The 21,020-nt window shown below is 47.7% G+C and overlaps 1 protein-coding gene across 1 annotated transcript; it reads left to right on the top strand.

The window, feature by feature from the left end:
• The first annotated feature begins 538 nt into the window (after nt 1–538).
• Nucleotides 539–4,102, top strand: LOC307043529 (uncharacterized protein). The gene is made up of 3 exons (XM_079688029.1): nt 539–1,430; nt 1,827–2,479; nt 2,566–4,102. Exons 1-3 carry the CDS (start codon nt 911–913, stop codon nt 3,073–3,075), a joined length of 1,683 nt encoding a protein of 560 aa, XP_079544155.1. The 5' UTR covers nt 539–910; the 3' UTR covers nt 3,076–4,102.
• The last annotated feature ends 16,918 nt before the right edge of the window (nt 4,103–21,020 follow it).

The following is a 21,020-nucleotide window of genomic DNA, read 5'->3' as shown; positions in this document are numbered from 1 at the left end:
CTTGTCGGCTCTGCTCATGGATGTATAATAAGGCTCTGCTGCTCCGACATGATGGTCTAGCTTCAGCAGCTACATTACCTACGGGTGCGTTCGTTACTATATTAACTGTGCGTCCGGAGTCACTGTGGCAGAGACTGGACCGCTGGTGAACAGCTGTTAGAACGGGCCGTTCAGGTGTTCAGAGCAGAGCTCCCTGTCGGAGCGGCAGAGCGTGATGTGAACTGAATTTTTTTTCTGTGGCAATATTATTTAAGGAATCGTTGAGCTAGCTAGCTAGCATATATTGTCACTATCTGCTAACGTTAGCTTTAGCCTTCTATTTCTAATAGTTTTTTTCATAGGCTATAAACAGAGGTGGTATAAGTATATATATATATATTAGGGCCGCGACTTTAACGCGTTAATTAAGATTAATTAATTACACAAACATTAACGCGTTAAAAAAATTAACGCATTTTAATCGCACTTATTTTTGCCCTGCGGAACGTTTCTCACTGGATGAGTTTCAGGCATACCGATTATACTGGAGCACCAACTAGGGTGACCACCCGTCCCGCGTAGCGCGTGCACGCACAGCGTTTGAACCCCAATTCATGCGTCCCGCAAATTGAGACCATGTCACGCATAATCAATGCTTGCTCAAAAAAGAATTGCTCGCTCTAGCTTCTTGAGCTCTTGGCAGCCAAACTAGCATTACTTGAGACTAGTTCAGCACGCTACAGTTGCCACACCCACCCCCCAGTATAACTGCTGACTAGGTTGTCAAATTTTGCGTCGTCGTCATGACAGCAAACGGCCGCACGCGCGGCGACAGACGCTGTGCAAAAGACTTCCGGCGGAAATGAAGTGCATTTGTGTAGGGTTATGCCGCGCTACCCGTGGTTTTGTCGCGTGAACTTGTCTATAGAAAATGGCGTCTGAAGCACCAGTAAGTAAAAAGAGAAGGTGTGGGTACAGGAAAGAGTGGGAGAGGGAATATGTGTGGCTGAAGGCTGTTGAGGGGGATAGTGAGAGGGTTTTCTGTGACATTTGCAAAACGTCCTTCTCAATCGGACATGGAGGCGAATACGATGTCAAACGACACAGACTGACTGACACACACAAGAAAAATGTCCAACAAAAAGAGACATCGAAATCTATGGATGCTTTCCTCCGACCCAAAAACGACTGTCTAGCTGACAAAGTCACTGCTGCAGAGGTGACGAGTGTGTATCACACTGTCCAACACGCTACATCATATCGAGCAGGAGATTGTGGCATAAAGCTAGCCCCAACGATTTATCCGGACTCGGACATTGCCAAGAGGATGGCCTGTGGTCGGACGAAGGCAGAAGCTATTGTCACTGATGTGCTTGCCCCTGCCTCTGTCGAAGATTGTTTCAAAGTCCTCAAAAGACCACTACATGAGCAACGAGAGGCAACAACTAAAGGTACATTTAAAGTTATGTTCATGGATGTAATATTGTGTTAGCTATTTATCTGACGTTAGCTAACTGATGTCTAATCATATTGATATTCTTCTACTATGTTAAAAGTCAACGTTTCCTTCACTTCAATGAAATTAAATAGCATCAGTAGCCAACGCAAACATAAAGGCTAAAGGCTCTTCCGTGCCTTTTTGAAACCAGGCTCTGTGTACCTTATATGATTTCACAAAAAAAAGCAACTATGATTTTTGAAAAGATGTAGGCCTAAATAATTGTATAGATTATATTTATATAAAATCAATAATGATCAAAACAGTAAAGTAGTGTCTTGTATTTTTGTAATAATCTGTTTTTAGAGAATCTCTCTCAAGTTCACCCCATCTGTGTGTGTCTCCACAGCCCACACGCCATTCTTCTCAGTGGCTTCAGATGCCTCCAATCATGGGACCACCAAGCTCTTCCCACTGTCAGTGCGTTACTGGACGCCAGACTTGGGAGTACAGACGAAGGTCATTGATTTCTATGATGACAGTGATGAAACATCTTACGCGATCCACAACCAGATAGTCACCAAGCTGGAGGAAAACGGACTGGGACTAGACATGATATCTGCGTATAGTGCTGACAATGCTAGTGTGAATTATGGGAGATACAACTCTGTCTTCCAGAAACTGAAAGAGAACAACAGTTCTATTTTGAAGGCAAACTGTGTGGCCCACATCGTTCACAACAGTGCAAAACACGCAGGAGATCGGCTAAATATCGACATAGAAAATGTTGTCAACAAGACCTTTAGCCACTTCTCCTCATCTGCCAAACGCGTTGAGGAACTTAAGTCAGTTCACACCTTTGTGGAGATAGAGTACCAGTCCCTGCTTAGACATGTGCCCACAAGATGGCTGAGCCTGTGGCCTGCAGTGAAGAGGCTTCATGACTGCTGGGCTCCTATCAAGGCCTATTTTCTCTCATTGGGAGAGGAACAGTGCCCAAAGTCACTATGGCGGCTGTTCAGGGATGACCAGGATGGTGAGGGCAACCCCCTTGAATTACAGGTAATTATTTTGAATTGCATTCAACAGGGATAAGAGAAATTATGATAATGCAAAGAGTGATCATTGACTCATCTTACTTCTTTTAGGTTTACCTGTCCTTCCTCAGCAATGCGCTGAAGATTTTCCACGACACTGTGCTGGTGCTGGAGCGAGAAGATGGGACTGTCTGTGAGCTCTACGATATGATGTTCACCCTAAAAACCAAGCTACAGCAACGACAGAGTGATGGTTTCTTTGGGGCCCAGACGGGTGTAATCTTCCAGGAGTTTCCAGACAGGCAGGCAGCTGTGCTCAGAGAGGATATGTGCAACTTCTACCAGTCCTCTCTCACTTACCTGGAGCAGCGCTATGACTTCTCAGACTCCAACTACCAGAAGAAAGTGGCTAGCCTGGCACTACAGAAGAGCCCATTCAACTTCACCCATCTCTGTGAAGCTGTAGAAGTCCTGCAGCTAAGCAAGCAATTGGACATGGATGCACTATATGATGAGTATTGTGTTGTTCTGCCACACCAACAGGCCATTGTGCAGTCAGAAGCTTCAGTCGTTGAGAAGTGGGCCACCTTACTCAAGCACACACACACACACCAAACATGACAGCATTAGCTTCTTTCCTCTTGAGTGTACCAATCACCAATGCTTCAGTGGAGAGGGTCTTTTCACTGATGACAGGATGCTGGACAGACACAAGGAACAGATGTTCGGTAAACCTCATCAAGTCAGAAATCCAGGTGAAGAGCAACTTCACATTCAGTTGCAAGGACTTCTACTCTTATGTAGTGAAAGAGAAGGCTCTCCTCAATGCTGTACGCTCCAACAAGAAATACAAGTTCAAGAAGAAACCTGAAGAAAACTAGTTAATATCCCATTTCTCTAAGATGTAGTTTGATTGATTTTGAACATTGGTGGACTGTTTACAGGGTTGCAAATTTACCATTTTTAGGTTACAGTTGCCTTTTAGGTTAAAAAATGTCATTGTTCTGCATAGGATTTTATGTTGGCAACTTTTTGCATTGTTGTCACCTTGTGATGTTGATGGGTTCGCACTCCTGTGTCTATACTGAAAAAACATTTGGAACCTTCTCATGAATGTTGCTTGAAGTGAATAAATTGCTTAAGTTAAATAGCATTTGCCAATTCATTGTTCAAAATGTTATGAATCTTTATTTAGAAAGAAATACACATTGGTGGCCTATTGATGGACATACATCAGATATTACACATGTCTAGTGGAATAGGGCACTATTAATGTACTATGTAAGATGGTATGTGCTAGAAATAGGTAAACCACTTCCGCGCCGGGCAGTGTCCCACATTGTCCCTCAGAAACATACCCCTTGTCCCCCCTTGGGCTTCTTAGCAGGTGGTCACCCTAGCACCAACTAACGTTCATGACTTCAGACAACAACAAACCACAGTGAACAATAGTCAAACATGAACGAAGAAGCTGATGAGACCGCTGTGGTTGGCCCCGTGGATCGCCGGAGCTGTTAGATTAACATTAACATGCTTATTGTAGTTGTAAGTGCACTGCCTTGCGACCTGTAGCACCGTCCTTGATGGAGCATATGTGTGGACTGGACCTGCATTTTACAGGAAAGGAGTGAGCAGAGAGTAGAGTAGTTGTCGATTCTCGTTCTATTTCGTATATGGCTTCGCCCTCTAAGGCTATCGCTATTGGGTAATCCCCCTGCGCCCCCGCGCAGCACTGAAACACTTGTAGTCCACGCCCACCCGCAAGGTGGGCCCCACCCTCGGGCCTCCTTCCGGTATAAATAGGAAGGTGGCCCGGCAATCTGCTCCCTCTTTTCTTCAGCAACCGTCAGAGTACTGAAGCACAGGAAAGGAATTAGAGTCATGAGCAACAATTGTGTCCGTGATTGTCCCTCATGTAAAACGGGGTACATCATGAGCTATGATCTACACGCGATATGCGAATCCTGTCTGGGGCCAGAGCACGCGTACGCGGCTCTCAACCAGCAGGTCGCGTGTTCGCATTGTGCCCGTCTCCCATCAGCCGACAGGCAGCGAAGAGCGGACGCTCTAGCTGCCGCGGCTGAGGGGGACGACTGGCCAGTCCAGGAGCACAGGGACGACAGCCTGTTTCTGGAGCCGAGTGGTGGGCAGGAGTCGGACGACTCCTACCCCGTTTCCCTCCATGGCTCGCCATGCGGCTCTCCCCTCCCCCCTCTCCCCCGGACGGGGGAGACGGGGTCGGAGCAAGGTACGGGTATGGCGGCCGAGCACGCGGCCCCCTTCTCCGTTGCCACGGCACTGCCGGCGTTGGGGGGCATCATGCTGGAGCTGCCGGAGATCATCGGCAAGGCGGCAGCCTGCAAGGCTCTCCTCGTTCCCCTAGGACGGGAAAAGGTAGCTCTGGATGACATGGCCGGAGTTTTTTCCCGCGTTCAGACGGGCAGGAGTGACCCGATCTGGCCGCGCTTCCCAGCCATTAGGAGGTACCAGGAGGGGGCTGCGGCGAACCCGAGGACCCTGAGGGCTCCGGTGGCCACCCTTGTTCCCTTCACTAAGGTGGAGGGATTCACTGACGAGGGTTTCGCAACCACCCCCGCTCTGGAGCAGAGCTTGACGGCGTTCTTTGGGGTTAAGCAGGCCAACTTGGTCGCCGGACGGCGCCCTGTGTTGGCCTCCCCCAAGGATCAGTATGTCGCCCGCCAGGCTGACCGGGCGCACCAGTGTGCAGTTCAGGCGTCTGCGGCGGCGAATAACATCGCGTTGCTGGCAAACTCGGTGGTTACGCTGGTGGAGCGGTCCACCACCGTGGCTCCAGAGGAGGCGGAGGAGATCGGCAAGGCGGCCAGCGCGGCGCTCACGCTGTGCGCGTCCGTGGCTGTCTCCCAGGCGAGGATCGAAGCGTGGATGACGCAGATCCAGCGCCACCTCTGGCTGCAACAGGCGGCTGTTACAGAGCCGGCCAGGAAGGTCTTGCTGGACGCTCCGATCAGCTCGGAAGGGCTGTTCGGACCCCAGTTTTTGGCCATGGTAGAGGCCATGAAAGCGGCAGCGGAGCAGGCGGATGATATCCGCCAGCACGTTGGCTGGCTCCAGCCTGCGGCAAAGCCGCAGCGGCACCAGCGGCAGCAGCAGCAGCAGTGGCCAACCCGGCCACAGCGGCAGGCAGAGAGACAGCCGAGGCGGCAGACTCGCCCGTCGGCGGCGGCAGGGGCACCGTCCCGAGCCTCCGCCCCCCCACCAGAAAAGAAAAAAGAAAAGTACTCCCGTTCGTCGTCTGCTCCACGAGAGCCGCCGAGGAAGCAGAGCCGGCCCTGACGGTTTGGTGGGGAGTGTGAAGGAAATAAAAGAAGCTTAATTTCCAACCTTTTGTCATCAGTTTCAAATTGGTTTCACCTATCCCCCACTCTGGGTGAACCAGCTGCCTATGACCTATCGGTTAATAGCCAGCAGGGTTCGTTACAAAAGCCTGCACATTTTAATCTATCGGTTAATAAGTTACAGAGCGCAGTAACTACGCCAGCTGCCTCCAATCTGTTGATTAGTAGGCAGCGGGGTTCGCTGCGGGGGTCTGATGGTTATAACTTTTCGGTTATTAAACCGCAGACCTCGCGGCATTCCTCTGTCCGAGATCTGCCACCTACACACGGTCACAATAAGCCCATGAGCGCCGTGGTAACGCCTCATGTGGATATTACTGCACACACCTCTACTCATCCTCTGAGCGTGTACGCGCCTCACGATGAGAGTCGGAGTGAAACGCAGCGTGTGGAGGCCCCCTCACAGCGCTTTCGCTCTAGGCCCACCTTGGGTTGCCTCACGGGCAGCGGCGGCGAGGGCTCTGGCGTGGCTCGTCGTCATGACAACCACAACACATCTCGAGCATGTGCGCCCGCTCTCAGAGTGTTTCTCGGAGTGGCAGCGCGTGTGTCTGATGGACAGATGGATGAGCAGGCTGATCAGCAGAGGGTACACCCTGCAGTTCGCCTCCCCCCCCCCACAGTTCAACGGGATACAGGAGACACGCCTGTCATCCCGGGAACAGTGTCGGGCGCTCCAAGCAGAGCTACGGGAACTCCTGTTGAAAGAGGCTATTTCCAGGGTTCCCCGAGGGGAAGAAAATTAGGGATATTACTCCCGCTACTTTCTTATCCCGAAAAAGACGGGGGGAATGAGACCCATCCTCGGGGGAATGAGACCCATCCTCGACCTGCCAGCGTTCAACGAGGCAATAATGAAAAGGCCGTTTCACATGCTGACGGTCAAAAGGGTGCTAGAGTGTGTTCACCAGGGAGACTGGTTCACCTCTATAGACCTAAAGGATGCATACTTCCACGTACCCATCATCCCACAACACAGGAAATTCCTGCGGTTTTCATTCCAGGGAATATCGTACCAGTACAACCGTCTGCCGTTCGGTTATTCCCTGGCTCCTCGCACCTTTTCGAAGTGTGTAGAGACGGCATTGCAGCCGCTACACAGAGGAGGGATGAGAGTACTATTTGACCTGGACGACCTGCTGCTGATGGCTCGCTCCAGGGAGGAAGTGGCTTTACAGACGGTACAGCTCATATCGCATCTGTCAAAGCTGGGTTTCATGATAAACTGGAAAAAGAGCTGTCCTCTTCCCTCCCAGAGTATTGTTTACCTGGGTGTGGAATTGAACTCAGCCCGCATGAGAGCGCGACTCTCACGGCAGAGAGTGGAGACGCTGACAGCTCTCCTTCGACGCGTCACACCCGGCAGCGTGGTGACAGCCCTCTCCCTGATGCGGCTGCCCGGCATGATGGCAGGGCGCTTCCTGGTTTCCATGCCTACAGCGTACGCTGTCAGGCAGACCGTGGGAAATTCCGTGGCGCGGGGACGCTCTCTCGCAGGTGGAGGGAGCGATTTACAGTCACCCAGTGATAGGCCAGCGCCTATGGGCATGGCCCCTGAACGGGAACACTTAGAGAGGTTGGGTCTCTCTCAAGATGTTGTACGCACCATTCAGGGCGCCAGGGCCGCGTCTACCAGAGCGACCTACACAGCCAAGTGGGCAGCGTTCCAGCGCTGGTGTGTAGAAAGAAGCCTGGACCCCACTACGTGCCCCCTGCCTCACATGTTGTCATTCCTCCAGCTGTTGTTGGACAGGAATTTGGCTTTAAGCACAATCAAGGTATATGCGGCTGCCATATCATCTTGTCACGTGGGTTTCGGAGCCGGGACGTTGTTCAGTCACCCCCTGATGAAACGCTTTCTGCAAGGGGTACGAAGACTCAGACCGGTGTCACGCGCACTGGCGCCTCAGTGGGATCTGGCTTTGGTGTTACGAGCACTAAGCAAAGCCCCATTTGAACCGTTAGAGCAGGTTCCCCTTAAAATGTTATCAGCCAAAGTAGTACTGCTTTTGGCTCTAACATCAGCAAAAAGGGTGAGTGATTTATCCGCTCTCTCTGTGGCCCCGTCATGCCTCCGGATCCAAGGAGATGGCAGTTCGGCTGTGCTACGGCCTAACCCAGCCTTTATGCCAAAGGTCATCACAAGCACTTTTAGGTCAAGAGTGATCACCCTGGATGGGTTTTTTCCGCCTCCTCATAAATCGGAGGAAGAAGCCACATCTCATCTCCTCTGCCCGGTGCGCGCGCTCTCCTGCTATGTGGCGCGCACGGCGGCCTGGCGCCGTTCTCAGCGCCTGTTCGTGCACTATAGAGAGCGCTCGATCGGGCAACCTCTGTCTGCACAACGGCTGTCACACTGGCTGTGTGAGGCTGTGTCACAGGCATATGTCTCCTCTGGGGTGGAGCCCCCGGAGAACATCAAGGCGCACTCCACAAGAGGAATTTCCTCCTCCACGGCTTTGCACGGAGGAATGTCAGTGGAAGATATTTGCACGGCTGCATCTTGGTCTTCCCCCTGTTCATTCATTCATTTTTATTTGAGGGATGTCTCCCATTCCTCTCTGACACACCCTGTACTGGGTGTCCTGTCGGAGTGAGTGACGTCAGGGAGCCAGCTGTGCGCCTCTCTCTCTCCTGCCTTTTGGCACGCGGAGAGCGGCCCATTTCCCCTCTTATAGGAGGGATGTTCCTTTTTCCTCTGACACACTTTGTACGGAGTGCCTGGTCAGAGTGAGTGACGTCAGGGATCCAGCTGGGCGCTCTCCTGCCTGTCTGCACGCAGAGAGCTGCTGTTCCCCCACTACGATCGCAGGACGAGGTGGGACTTTCGTCTCTACTTTCTCACAGCGGCCGGTATGTATTGTTCCCAGCCTTCACCCCGTCGGGAAGATAGGCATGTTTTGCTATGTTCCAGGTACGGTGATGAGCCATTACGCATGGCACATCAGGCAGGGGGGTGTTATTGAGCAGGTATGTCTGTGCTTCTAGTGCCGGGCGGACCCAGTGGGGCGCAGACTACATCATGCTTCGCCCTTAACCCAATAGCGATAGCCTTAGAGGGCGAAGCCATATACGAAATAGAACTGAGGTTACCTACTGTAACCCCAGCTTCTATGAGTAAATGGCGCAGCCCTCTAAGTGCGGGGCCCCACTGGCTCTACGAATAGCTGAAGAAAAGGTATGTTGTATGGGAGCAGATTGCCGGGCCACCTTCCTATTTATACCGGAAGGAGGCCCGAGGGTGGGGCCCACCTTGCGGGTGGGCGTGGACTACAAGTGTTTCAGTGCTGCGCGGGGGCGCAGGGGGATTACCCAATAGCGATAGCCTTAGAGGGCTGCGCCATTTACTCATAGAAGCTGGGGTTACAGTAGGTAACCTCAGTTCTGTTTTCTGTGAATATCTGCCTCATCCTCTCAGACTTTGAGTTGCGCACGCTACTAAAGAGACGTGTTACCATGGAAACCAAACAATGGTGTAGCTGTATTAAAGTCCGAGTGGAAACAGTCGTGTGTAAATCTTATTTCTCAGCAATCGGGAGAAATGCGGGAGAAATATGACCCCGGGAGGAAACCGGAAGAGGGCAATGAAATCGGGAGTCTCCCGCGAAAATCGGGAGGGTTGACAAGTATGACCCACACCCAACCAACACTCAACCAGATGACTGGTTTCAGGGCCAGGATAACTAAGTCCATGTCTGAAAAAATAACCAGCTCACTGGATTGCACTCGACTGTAGACCACTTGGAGTGGTAGAAGATAAGGGGCTGCAAAAGGTACTACAGATTGCATCGTCTGACACAACATATGAGCTGCCGTGCAGAAAGACAGTGACAAAAAGAATCCAGCAGCATTATGACAATGAAAAGGAAGATAAAGAGAAAGCCGAATGTGTTGCCCTGACTGGGGATCATTGGACCTCGGTAAGCAATTCAAATTACCTCTGTGTGACGGCACACTTTATTGACATCTTCTCACTGTTCTCAGGTCAAATATTTATATGTGATTAAAAATGCGATTAATTTCGATTAATTAATTACAAAACCTCTAATTAATTAGATTAATCTTTTTAATCGAGTCCCGGCCCTAATATATATATATATATATATATATATATTGTACTTGAGTAAAAGTAGAAGCACTCAGATCTTGTACTAGAATAAAAGTAGAAGTACTCAGATCTTGTACTTGAGTAAAAGTAGAAGCACTCAGGTCTTGTACTTGAGTAAAAGTAGAAGCACATAGATCTTGTAGAGTAAAAGTAGAAGTACTCAGGTCTTGTACTTGAGTAAAAGTAGAAGTACTCAGATCTTGTACTTGAGTAAAAGTAGAAGTACTCAGATCTTGTACTTGAGTAAAAGTAGAAGTACCAGAGTGTAGGAATAATCTGTTACAGTAAAAGTCCTACATTCAAAATGTTCCTCAAGTGAAAGTAGAAAAGTATTCTCATCAAATATAATGAAAGTAGCGACAGTAAAAGTAGTCATTGTTCAGATTGGTCCATTTCAGAATAATATATATGATATGTTTTATAATGATTGATCATGAAAGTGTTCTCAAAGCTGGTAAAGGTGTAGCTAGTTTGAATGACTTTGTATACTGTACTATACTTTGTATACTGCTTGTGGATTTACTCCAGGTGGAACTAAAGTCTGATTTAACTTGATTATATTTCACATCATTCATCCACATCTGTAAAGTAACTAAAGGTATTAAATACATGTAGGGGAGTAGAAGTACACCATGTACCTCTGAACTGTAGTGGATTAGAAGAACAAAGAAGCAAAACATTGAAATACTTAAATAAAGTACAAGTATCTCAAAATTGTGCCCAAGTATAGTACTTGTTGAGTTTATGAACTTAGTTACTTTACACCATGTGGCTATAAAGATAGAAAGACTAAGCCTTGCACAGAGGCATGAAAATACATTTTCAAAATGCTCAACAGTAATTAATTGTTCTTATTTTTATTTTATTTTCCAACCTAGGAGAGGTTTTCCTACATTTTTCAGGAAAAAATATGTCTGAGGAGTTATGGCAAGTTTAAAATATTTTTGGGGGAGAATTTCAGGCACTGCTGCACTCTGTTTTGAGATCAAAGCACTCTAGACTGAACGAGCTGCTCCATCCACTCTAATGTTAAAATCTGAAAAAGGACTCTCTACCAAGCTCCAAACTAAATTCAATATCTCAAAAATGTTGAAAAGCTGAAGGTCTTGTGATCATTTGAAAGTTGGAATGAAGTGTCTAGCTGAAAGTATGTGGAAGGAGTAGCATTTGGCACAAAGTGTAGGAAAAGTGGATTTGAAGGCATCTCCCATTGACTTCAATGTTAAAAAAATAGTTTAAAAAGCTGAATATTTCAAAAAGTATGAAATATATTTGAAAAAGTTGAAAATGTCTCATCAATTGCTGAAAAGGCTGAATAGTTTAATAGTTGAATGGTTTCTGTAGCTGAAAGTAAGCTGAAGTTATGGAGAGCTAAAGTATTGGCTGATTTGAAGGCTCTTCCCATTGACTTCCATGTTAAAAAAATAGTTTGAGAGAGAGAGAGAGAGAGAGAGAGAGAGAGAGAGAGAGAGAGTTTGTGTGTCTGTGAGAGACAGAGAGAGAGAGAGAGTTTGTGTGTCTGTGAGAGACAGAGAGAGATTGTGTGTGTGTCTTTTTGTGAGAGAGACTGTGTGTGTGTGTGTGAGAGAGAGAGAGAGAGAGAGAAACAGAGAGAGAGCGTGTGTGTGTGTGTGTGAGAGAGAGAGAGAGAGAGAGAGAGAGAGAGAGAGAGAGAGAGAGAGAGAGAGAGAGAGAGAGAGAGAGAGAGAGAGAGAGAGAGAGAGAGAGAGAGAGAGAGAGAGAGAGAGAGAGAGAGAGAGAGAGAGAGAGAGAGAGAGAGTGTGTGTGTGTGTGTGTGTGTGTGTGTGTGTGTGTGTGTGTGTGTGTGTGTGTGTGTGTGTGTGTGTGTGTGTGTGTGTGTGTGTGTGTGTGTGTGTGTGTGTGTGTGTGTGTGTGTGTGTGTGTGTGTGTGTGCCCGGTCTCTTTTGACGAAGCACACATCTGTCTTTTTTGCTCACGAAGGGGACTTGGGTTGCACCACCTTGATCTCTCATGACATCCCTCTTCTTGATGACGTCCCCGTGAAGTAACGCTATAGGCGCATTCCCCCGTCTGAGTACGAGGTAGTGAAGGAGCACATCAATCAACTTCTTGAGTCACAGATCATAAGAGAGAGTTGCAGCCCCTACGCATCCCCCATCATGCTAGTGAAAAAGAAAGATGGCAGCCTGCGCATGTGCGTAGACTACAGGCAGCTGAACAGCAAAACCAGGAAAGATGCTTTTCCTCTCCCTCGAATCGAAGAGTCCCTTGATGCGCTGACCGGTGCCCGCTGGTTTTCCACCATGGATTTAGCCATTGGGTATAACCAGGTACCAGTTATAGAAGCAGACCGGCCAAACACAGCTTTTTGCACCCCGTTTGGCCTCTTTGAGTGGAATCGGATGCCCTTTTCACTCTGCAATGCTCCTGGCACCTTCCAAAGATTGATGCAGCGGATCTTCGGGGACCAACAATGCCAATCTTTGCTTTTATACCTTGATGACATCGTGGTATTATCTTCCACCGTGGATCAACATCTTGAGAGGTTGGAGGTCGTGCTGAGAAGGCTACAGCATGAGGGCTTAAAGGCTAGGCTCTCAAAGTGTGCTTTCTTCCAGCGAGAGGTGCGTTACCTGGGCCATGAGATTTCTGACCAGGGTGTCTCTACTGATCCCAGCAAACAGGAGGTGGTAGCCAGTTGGCAGCTCCCCACTACCATCTCTGGACTGCGGTCGTTCCTTGGTTCTGCCAGTTACTACCGTAGGTTTGTGGAGGGCTTTGCTAAATTGGCGGCCCCTCTACATACGTTGGTGGCTGAGTTGGGAGGCACCAAGTCCAAAAGGAGATCAGAGCGTGAAATTGCTGGGAACTGGACTGAGGAGTTTCATAGGAGCTTTGAGGCTCTCAAGACAAAGCTCACCACGGCACCTGTGCTTGCCTATGCCAAATTCTCCCTCCCATTCATTCTGGAGGTCGACGCAAGCTTTGGTGGCCTCGGAGCTGTGTTATCACAGGAGCAAGATGGTAAGGTCAGGCCCATAGCTTATGCCAGCAGAGGTCTGAGGCCCACTGAACGCAACTCTGCCAACTACAGCTCTATGAGGCTGGAGTTCTTGGGGCTCAAGTGGGCCATGACTGAGAAATGTAGGGAATATCTGCTTGGTCATAAATGTGTTGTCTTCACTGACAACAATCCCCTTAGCCACCTGTCCACAGCAAAGCTTGGAGCCACTGAACAACGTTGGGCAGCCCAACTTGCGTCTTTCGACTTTGAGATTAAGTACCGCTCTGGTAGAAGTAATGGAAATGCTGATGCCCTGTCCCGTCAGCACCCACCAGGGGTGCAAGATATTGAAGCTGTGCTCCCTAGCACCTTGCTCCCCTTGCCTTTACAGCAAGCCTTGCCAGTAGCATAGGCAACCCAAGCAGCTGTCATAGCCTTGCCTCATCATACACAGTCTGATATGGAGGCACTTCAGCAAGCCGACCCCGTCCTTCAGGAACTCTTGGTGTTCTGGAGAAGGAGGCAGCGTCCAAGCAATGATGAGAGGAAGCAGTTGTCCCGGCAAGCATTGGCACTGCTCCGTCAATGGGACCGGTTAGTTGAGAGGAGTGGGGTCCTCTATCGCCAGATCTTTCGCTCTGATGGGGCTGAAGCAGTTCTGCAGCTGCTTTTGCCAGACCTTTTTTAGCAAGTACACTTTGGCCTTTGCCACCAGTGACCAACGAGCCTCCACTGTGGCTCAAGTTCTGGTCACAGAATGGTTTTCAAAGTTTGGTGTCCCAGCCCGTATACATTCAGACCAAGGCCGAAACTTTGAGAGCATTCGCATCCAACAACTTTGCAGCCTCTATAACATCGAAAAATCTCGCACTACTCCCTACCATCCGGCAGGCAATGGTCAATGTGAACGGTTTAACCGAACCCTTCATAACTTGCTGCGTACTCTGACTGTGTCTCGGAAACGGGATTGGAACTCCTGCTTGCCACAACTACTGTATTCGTACAACACTACTTCCCATCAGTCAACTGGTGAATCTCCATTCTTGTTGATGTTTGGACAAGAGCCAAGGCTCCCAGTTGATTTTCTGTTGGGTAGAGTCCCTGATCCAGTCGTGGTCCTGTCCATGAGTGGATTCAGGAGCATCAGGCAAAATTTCAAATTGCCTTTGAAGGAGCTCAAAAGGGGTTTAAAATTGCAGCAGAGCGCAGAAAGAGGTGCCATGTATGTCAAAGATGTCCCATTGAACGAGGGCCAGTTAGTTAGGTTGCAAGATTGTGATGCAAGAGGGCGCCATAAGATCAGGGATATTTGGAGTTCTGTCAGGTATATAGTGGTGAAAGCACCAAACGGCGGTTCGGTGTACGACCTGACCAAAACGACCTGACCAAAACCAAACGGCTCCACCGCACTTTGTTGAAAGCTATGATTGGCACACACTCTCCAGATGATGTCCCTGTCCCTCTCTCAATTCCTCCTGACTCACCACAGTCAGATGATGAGCTTTCCTTTGATGGTGACCTGTGGGTTTCAAGAAATGAAGCTCTGAATCCTCCTACCAGATCAGCTGTGGTGACCCAAGAAACCCCTTGGTGGCTGCCTCCACCATCTGACGAAGCCTCAATTGAGGCCGGTCCTTCGGTAGCTCTCGCTGCCATGCCAGAATTGCCTTCCCCTCACTTGGCTATCCCTCCATCCACTTGCCCTGATTCTAGCGCACACCTTGCTGCACACGGTTAATCGCTGGGCAGCATCCTAATGTCCATCATCCGCCGAGAGCGTTGGGAGAATTGGCGCCTGTGGCTGAAAACTCTCCTTGTCCGGTGTCTAACTTGGTGTCTGTCATCTTTAGACCTTGGGCCTAGGTTAGCTAACCTGGGCTTGATTTGTACATCGTCGGGGCGACGATGAAAATGGGGGGGTAGATTGTAGCAGGATGAGCAGTAAATAGTGTTGTAAGGCATATTATTTTTAGCCTATCACCGCCAGGGGGCACCCTATAAAGGGGCAGAGGCTTCTAGCTGGCGGCCTCTTGTTCGCTGGTGCCCAGACCTACCCACTTCCGTTCTTGCCGTGTTTTGCTTCGGCCACCGGCGTAGGTATGTTGTAGGAGAATAGCTGGCTTCCGGTAAAGTTTCACAATTCTCTATCATACTTACGTGTAGTCACGTTTTGTTTTGTATAGCGGAGGGTCTTCCTGGCAATGCCCGTCAAGTAGCCGTAACGTAGAGAGCATGAAACTCTCTCCTCGATTTGTTCAGTCCATTCACCATACTTTTCCTGAACATTAATATTATACTTGTGTGTTTATTGTTAATCTAGGGCCAAGCTAAGGCTTTAAAGAACCGCTGCTGTTTTGCTGTACCAAAAAGAGACGGGCTTCTGACGCAGGGTCATCACCCGTATTGCTGATCCTGTGTGCTGCTAATTGCTAGTTATGGTAAGTATATAAGTAATAGCTTCTGGCTATCGTGTCTGGTCCGGTTTGGCATTGCCTACGGCAGTATCATCACCTGCCCTACCGATCCTGTGCTGCTGGACGCTACTTCAATAGTTCGCTTTTGGCTACTTTGGTTGGGCCGGTTTAGCGTGGCCTACTCTGTATTATAGTATGTGTATTCAGCAGTATTCACTTTCTCCACTAAACGGCTCGCTGCAGCTCCCCCCCCCCCCTCCCTGTGAGCCCAGTGTGCTCTGATTGGTCGGTAAGTTGTGAATCGCGCTGAGCTCCGTGGAGGTGTGATTTCCTTGTTTAGCGATACATAGCCAAACACAGCCAAACTCAACCTGAACACACACAAAGTCACAGCCGAAATAAAAACAATAAGTGTGGCTTGATATTGAGTAAGAAAAAGGGTTATAGGTTGATAAACGCTGTGAGAATGGGTCTGCAGAGAGAATTTCGCCGCGATCCCAACTGTCAGCCTGCAGCAGGGAGCAGAAATCAGCAGAGCTGCCTGCACTGAGTGTGTGTGTGGATTGGTCAATTTGGACCAATCAGCGGGGGCTTAACGTAACGGCTCCGCGGACGTAACGTAACGGTTCCACGGATTGGCCCATTTAGTACCCGGAAGAATCAAATGGATGATGACATTTCACCAACGAGGCGTTTTGGGGAGTTATTTTCTGTGTTAGAGTTTTACTCGCTACAGGGTGTACTTTAAGGGTTTTGACTCTGCACACCGTTTACATGCAGAAAACCTTCACAACACACAAGGGGACGGTTAATAACCGGAAAGGCATGACATGGGAGCTTGTTTTTGCGGGAGTGGCGGGATCCCTCCACTCATTCGTTGACCCTCTCCCTCTCTGGTAAGCCTCAGCCCCCTTGTTCGTTCTCCCTTTTGGATATAGCCCTGTGTGACTCTTACCAAGAACACCTGGTTTCATGTTGCTTCCCTTTTACCCTAAGCGAGCTGGGGACGTAACATATTTGGGGGCTCGTCATTTCTAATCAGGTTGGTAATTTGATCAATTTGAATCAGATGGTACATTTGTAAGCTTAGGTTAAATGGCGTTATTTGGCTGTGAGTCAGTTGAATTATGTCCTTCGCTTGAAGGAATAGACAAGTGTCGAAAAGTCCATTTATTTCAGATCGCAGATCATTTTAGTCTCACGGTAAAGAAAAATGAGGTAAAAGATGAGCTTAAAGCTCAGGTCATAGATCAGTTGGTGGAACGGGGTGTCCTTAAGTTGTCCGGCGAATGAAAACTGGCTGTGTCTGACGGTACCATGGCCCATATAGAGTTCTCACAGGAGCTTGACGGGGAATCCCTGGCTGCTGGCGCGTCGGGAGGGCAGGATGAGGAAGGTACACACTGGGAGACGCCGGGTACACTTCCTCGATTCGATGCACTATCCGCGGCAAGTGATGGCTCTCAAGATGTGGTGAGGACTAAAGTCTGCATAGCACGTCTTGAGATAGAGGCTAAGGAGCGGACCGGGCAGGCACAGCTACAGTTTCAGCTGGAAATAAGGAAGCTTGAGCTGGATGCGCAGACACACGCACCAGCCCCACCCGCAGATATGACACCCAGTTAAACTAACTTAAATTTAGTTGGCTTTGATATTAGCAGAAATATTTCTTTGGTTCCGGTATTCCGTGAGACTGACAAACATATGTGGAGTTCGGCAGGGAAAAGGGAAGCATGTCCAATAAATGGGTCACAACATGTAAAGCGAATGATTTTGCTTCTCTGCAAGGATTGCTTCTGTTAGAAGAATTTAAGAAATGTTTGCCGGATCGTATTGTGGTGTAGAGTGTTTTACTGTCGCGAACCTGGGCATGTCATCGCCAACTGTTTGTCGCTGAAACGCAAAGAGCAGCCGCAGTCAGGCACATTTTGAGTCCTTTAGTCCTTCAGAGTCCTTATGAGTCCTTATGAGTTTGTGAGTCCTTAGAGTCCTTCAGAGTCTGTTAGTCCTTCAGAGTCCGTTAGTTCTTCAGAGTCCTTATGAGTCTGTTAGTCTTTCAGAGTCTGTTAGTCCTTCAGAGTCCTTATGAGTCCTTATGAGTTTGTTAGTCCTTATGAGTCCGTTAGTCCTTCAGAGTCCGTTAGTTCTTCAGAGTCCTTATGAGTCCTTATGAGTCCTTCAGAGTCCTTTAGAGTCATTATGAGTCCTTCAGAGTCCGTTAGTCCTTGAGAGGTCAAACATTTTCTTTAGAGGGAAATGTTTGATTTTTAGTTGGGGGGTGTTACGACCCTGGTCGTTATGTGTATTGTGTGTAGAGATTTCCTTCGAGTCTTTTAGAGTCCTTCAGAATTATTATTATTATAAACTGTGAGTTTGTGTCTTAAGGGGGGGGGTGTCACGGCTGCTGTCTGCTCGTTAACCTGTCTGGGATTGTTTTCAGCTGTGTATGTTATATGTATATGAGATGTGCCGTTGCCCGGACGCCATTGGATGCCAGTTTCCTGTCCCTCCTCCGGCAGGCGTGACCGTAAAATCTGGATTGGAGCAGGTCGGGCCCGACTCACTAATCCCTGTCCACACCTTCCGGGGACTCTTACAAGAGTGTGTGCATCTCAGTTAGACAGGAGAGGTCTGAATCTGTGTCAGACGTCTCTCAGTACTCTCCTTACGTTCTGTGTCAGTTCTGTGTAGCTCTGTGCTAGTTCTGCTACAGTGGTTAGTTAGGGTGTGTGCTTAAGTGTGTTTTGTGTGTATTCTGTGATTTGTGACGGCGTCGAACTTGTGCAAGACGCCTCACTATTTTAGCCTTAAGTGCCCATAGTGTGCTATGACTGTGATAATCTGTGGCCTTCGTTTTGTGTAGCGTTATTGTGAACAGATAGCTGGTTTTAAGAGCCTGTATTTTTGGTTATATCATCTTTATTTTTAGTTTATTATTAAAATCAACCTCTTACCAAGAACACCTGGTTTCGTGTTGCTTCCCTTTAACCCTATGCGAGCTGGGGACGTAACAATGTAGTAAGCAGTGTTGGGACTGTAACGCCGTTATTTTTGGCAGTAAGTAGTACTCTAACGCGTTATTTTTTAAACTCAGTAACTCAGTTACCGTTACTACATGGTGTGTTACTCTGTTTGTTTTTATATATAGTCTCGGCTCCCAGACGTTGGTGAGTGGCGCCAACAGCGAGGCGAACAGAGATGAGAACTGTACTTAAGTACAGTACTTGAGTAAATGTACTTAGATACTTCCTGTGTCACATGCATGTCACATGCGGAGACCAGTTTATGGTGGAGACGAGCTGTGGGCGTGTTTGTGTGTTTACTAACAAGAATATCATGGCGGTGGAGGAGCTCAAGTCGAGTTTCTCCACCTGGAGATATTCTCACGATTTCACTTTTGTCGAGCACAAAGAAAAGAACGTTTTAGTTAAATGTAAGTTGTGTCTTGGCGGGTCAAAGATCCTATCTACTGCCCAAAACAGCAATTCAAATCTGTTGAAACAACATGCTGGGACGAAGCTAGTAGCCTATCTAAGACCACAGACCCAGACTCATCCGACGCCACTCCACCTCCACCTAAGCAACAGCGGCTGGATTTTAGCCGAGGGACTGCTAGCCAGGGAAAAGTTGATAAAGCCATTGCACGGTATGTTGTAGAACACATGCAGGCTATTTCTACTATTTCTATTGCTATTTCTTGATCAACAGATTCAGTGGCGGCTGGTGGCAAATATTTTTGGTGGGGCTGTTGATATCGTGAGTAAAACACATTTTTTGGGGAGAAATTACCCCTTAAATTGGGACTTCTGGTGATGTAATGGCCCCATAAAATCGTGGTTCTAGGGCCAGGAACAACCAGGCTGAGTCGGGCTGAGTATGCTAAACTAGAGAGAGAATCGCTGTCAAGGGGGCTACAACTACAACAAGATGAACATATTTGACCGTGATTTAATTGTAATACACATTTCAAAATGATGCAGAAGTAACAACATACTGATACTGGATAGTCAAAACCATGAATTAAGGCTTTGACAAGTCTGCAGACAGACGGCAGGCAAAAAACCTTTTAAAATGCGTGTTTTCTAATAGAGATTTGGCTAAGCTAACGTTGTAAGTGCTCCGACCGTCCACACTCACAACAACGGCCTATACAGACATAAATAAACCAGTGACTGTATTCGCCACGACACAGACAGTATGTTGTTTGTACTTGTTTAACTTTTGTCTAGTTTCTGAACAGATATGAAGAACTGTGAGCTCTGATTGCTAAGAGCTAACGGCTGTGTTGTTTTTCAGGGGAGCTCATTGAAGATGAAGTCACGGCTCCGCCTACACTGCGTTACTATAGATACTACCCCAGTTCCTCACGAGTCTAAAAAACAACTCACGTCAACGCACGTAAGCAACTTGGGCGCCAACGTGAGCGCCCTCGTGACCAAAATATTTGACGGCGCTGATTGGCTGAAATTATGTTTCGGCGGCACAGTTTACTATTGAGACTTTTGCAACGTGCTGGTTTCTGCTGTTTGGCTGTATCAGTGACTTTAGACATCGTAACACAATTTTAAACAAGATTTTATTGTAGATTATACATTTTACTGATACCAATTGTATGATATTTACCTTGTTCATTAAAAATAAAAAATATAAAATATATATATTTTTTAAATATATATATTTTTTAATATATTTTTTTTAATATATTTTTTTGTATGTGGGAAGAGGTGGGGCGGCGCCCCTATGGGCCGGCCGCCACTGAACAGATTGTATTATTCTCCAATGCAATAACAGTACTGAAATGAAGGCTATAAGGGCATTAATGGGAGCCCTTTTTTTAAGTAACGCGTTACTTTTGGGTGTAAGTAATCAGTACAGTAACTGAGTTAATTTTGAAATGAAGTAACTAGTAATGGTAACTAGTTACTGGTTTTTAGTAACTAGCACAATACTGGTAGTAAGCGCCACAGTTGCGCCGCTGCAAGGCTTACCAGGTTGAAGAAGCCATATATCTGCCAGTTGCTTCAGTTTCCTTAAGAGAAAAAACATTGAAGGTTAGCTGGGTTGCAAAGTTTTCACAAAATGGTCTGGGAAACACTATTTTCAAACCTAAAATGGCGGCAGGCGGCGTGCTTTTCTTCAAATATGTTGTTACCGCATGCATGTCTGTGCATGTTTTATTAACTTAGAGGCATAGAAGATTTACGTTCATTTTATCCACTAACGTTGTACCATAACCTTGCGTTCTGCATATTTGTAAAAGCAAGCAAGAAACACTAGACTATTAATCTGTTAAACCCGGCAGCTCCCGGTACCGAGGGCTTTTTGTTTACGAAAAGTTGTCTCAGGGCTTCTTAACATTTAAAAACCTATTACCCACTTAAAGAAACTCAGCTAACTGACGATACAAACCTTTTTTACCGAAACAAAACAAAAGTCTCACAAGAAGCGTCTAAATTAGCCCTGAGCGAAAAAATGCCAACTCACGGTAGCAATACTTTGTCATCAACATTTAGTTGAAAACAAAATAGGCCACCACAAATTGATTCGCCATGAAGGCTAAACATTGTGTATTATTTCAGTTATCAAGCTTTGCCATCTTATTTATATTGAAACATATTTTTAAATAAATTGTACAGTACATTTTGCTCTGGTAATCGACTGGAAATCCACCCCTCTGGTGG

The sequence above is a fragment of the Notothenia rossii genome (assembly GCF_949606895.1).
Source record: "Notothenia rossii genome assembly, chromosome: 6".
Lineage (NCBI taxonomy): Eukaryota > Metazoa > Chordata > Actinopteri > Perciformes > Nototheniidae > Notothenia > Notothenia rossii.
This window is presented reverse-complemented; position numbering and strand designations above follow the sequence as displayed.

Bases quoted from the DNA above. Each gene is read 5' to 3' on its own strand.
- LOC307043529 (XM_079688029.1), top strand. From the start codon at position 911: ATGGCGTCTGAAGCACCAGTAAGTAAAAAGAGAAGGTGTGGGTACAGG. The intron at 1,431-1,826 runs GTACATTTAAAG...GTGTCTCCACAG, and splicing joins ACGAGAGGCAACAACTAAAG to CCCACACGCCATTCTTCTCA. The intron at 2,480-2,565 runs GTAATTATTTTG...TACTTCTTTTAG, and splicing joins GCAACCCCCTTGAATTACAG to GTTTACCTGTCCTTCCTCAG.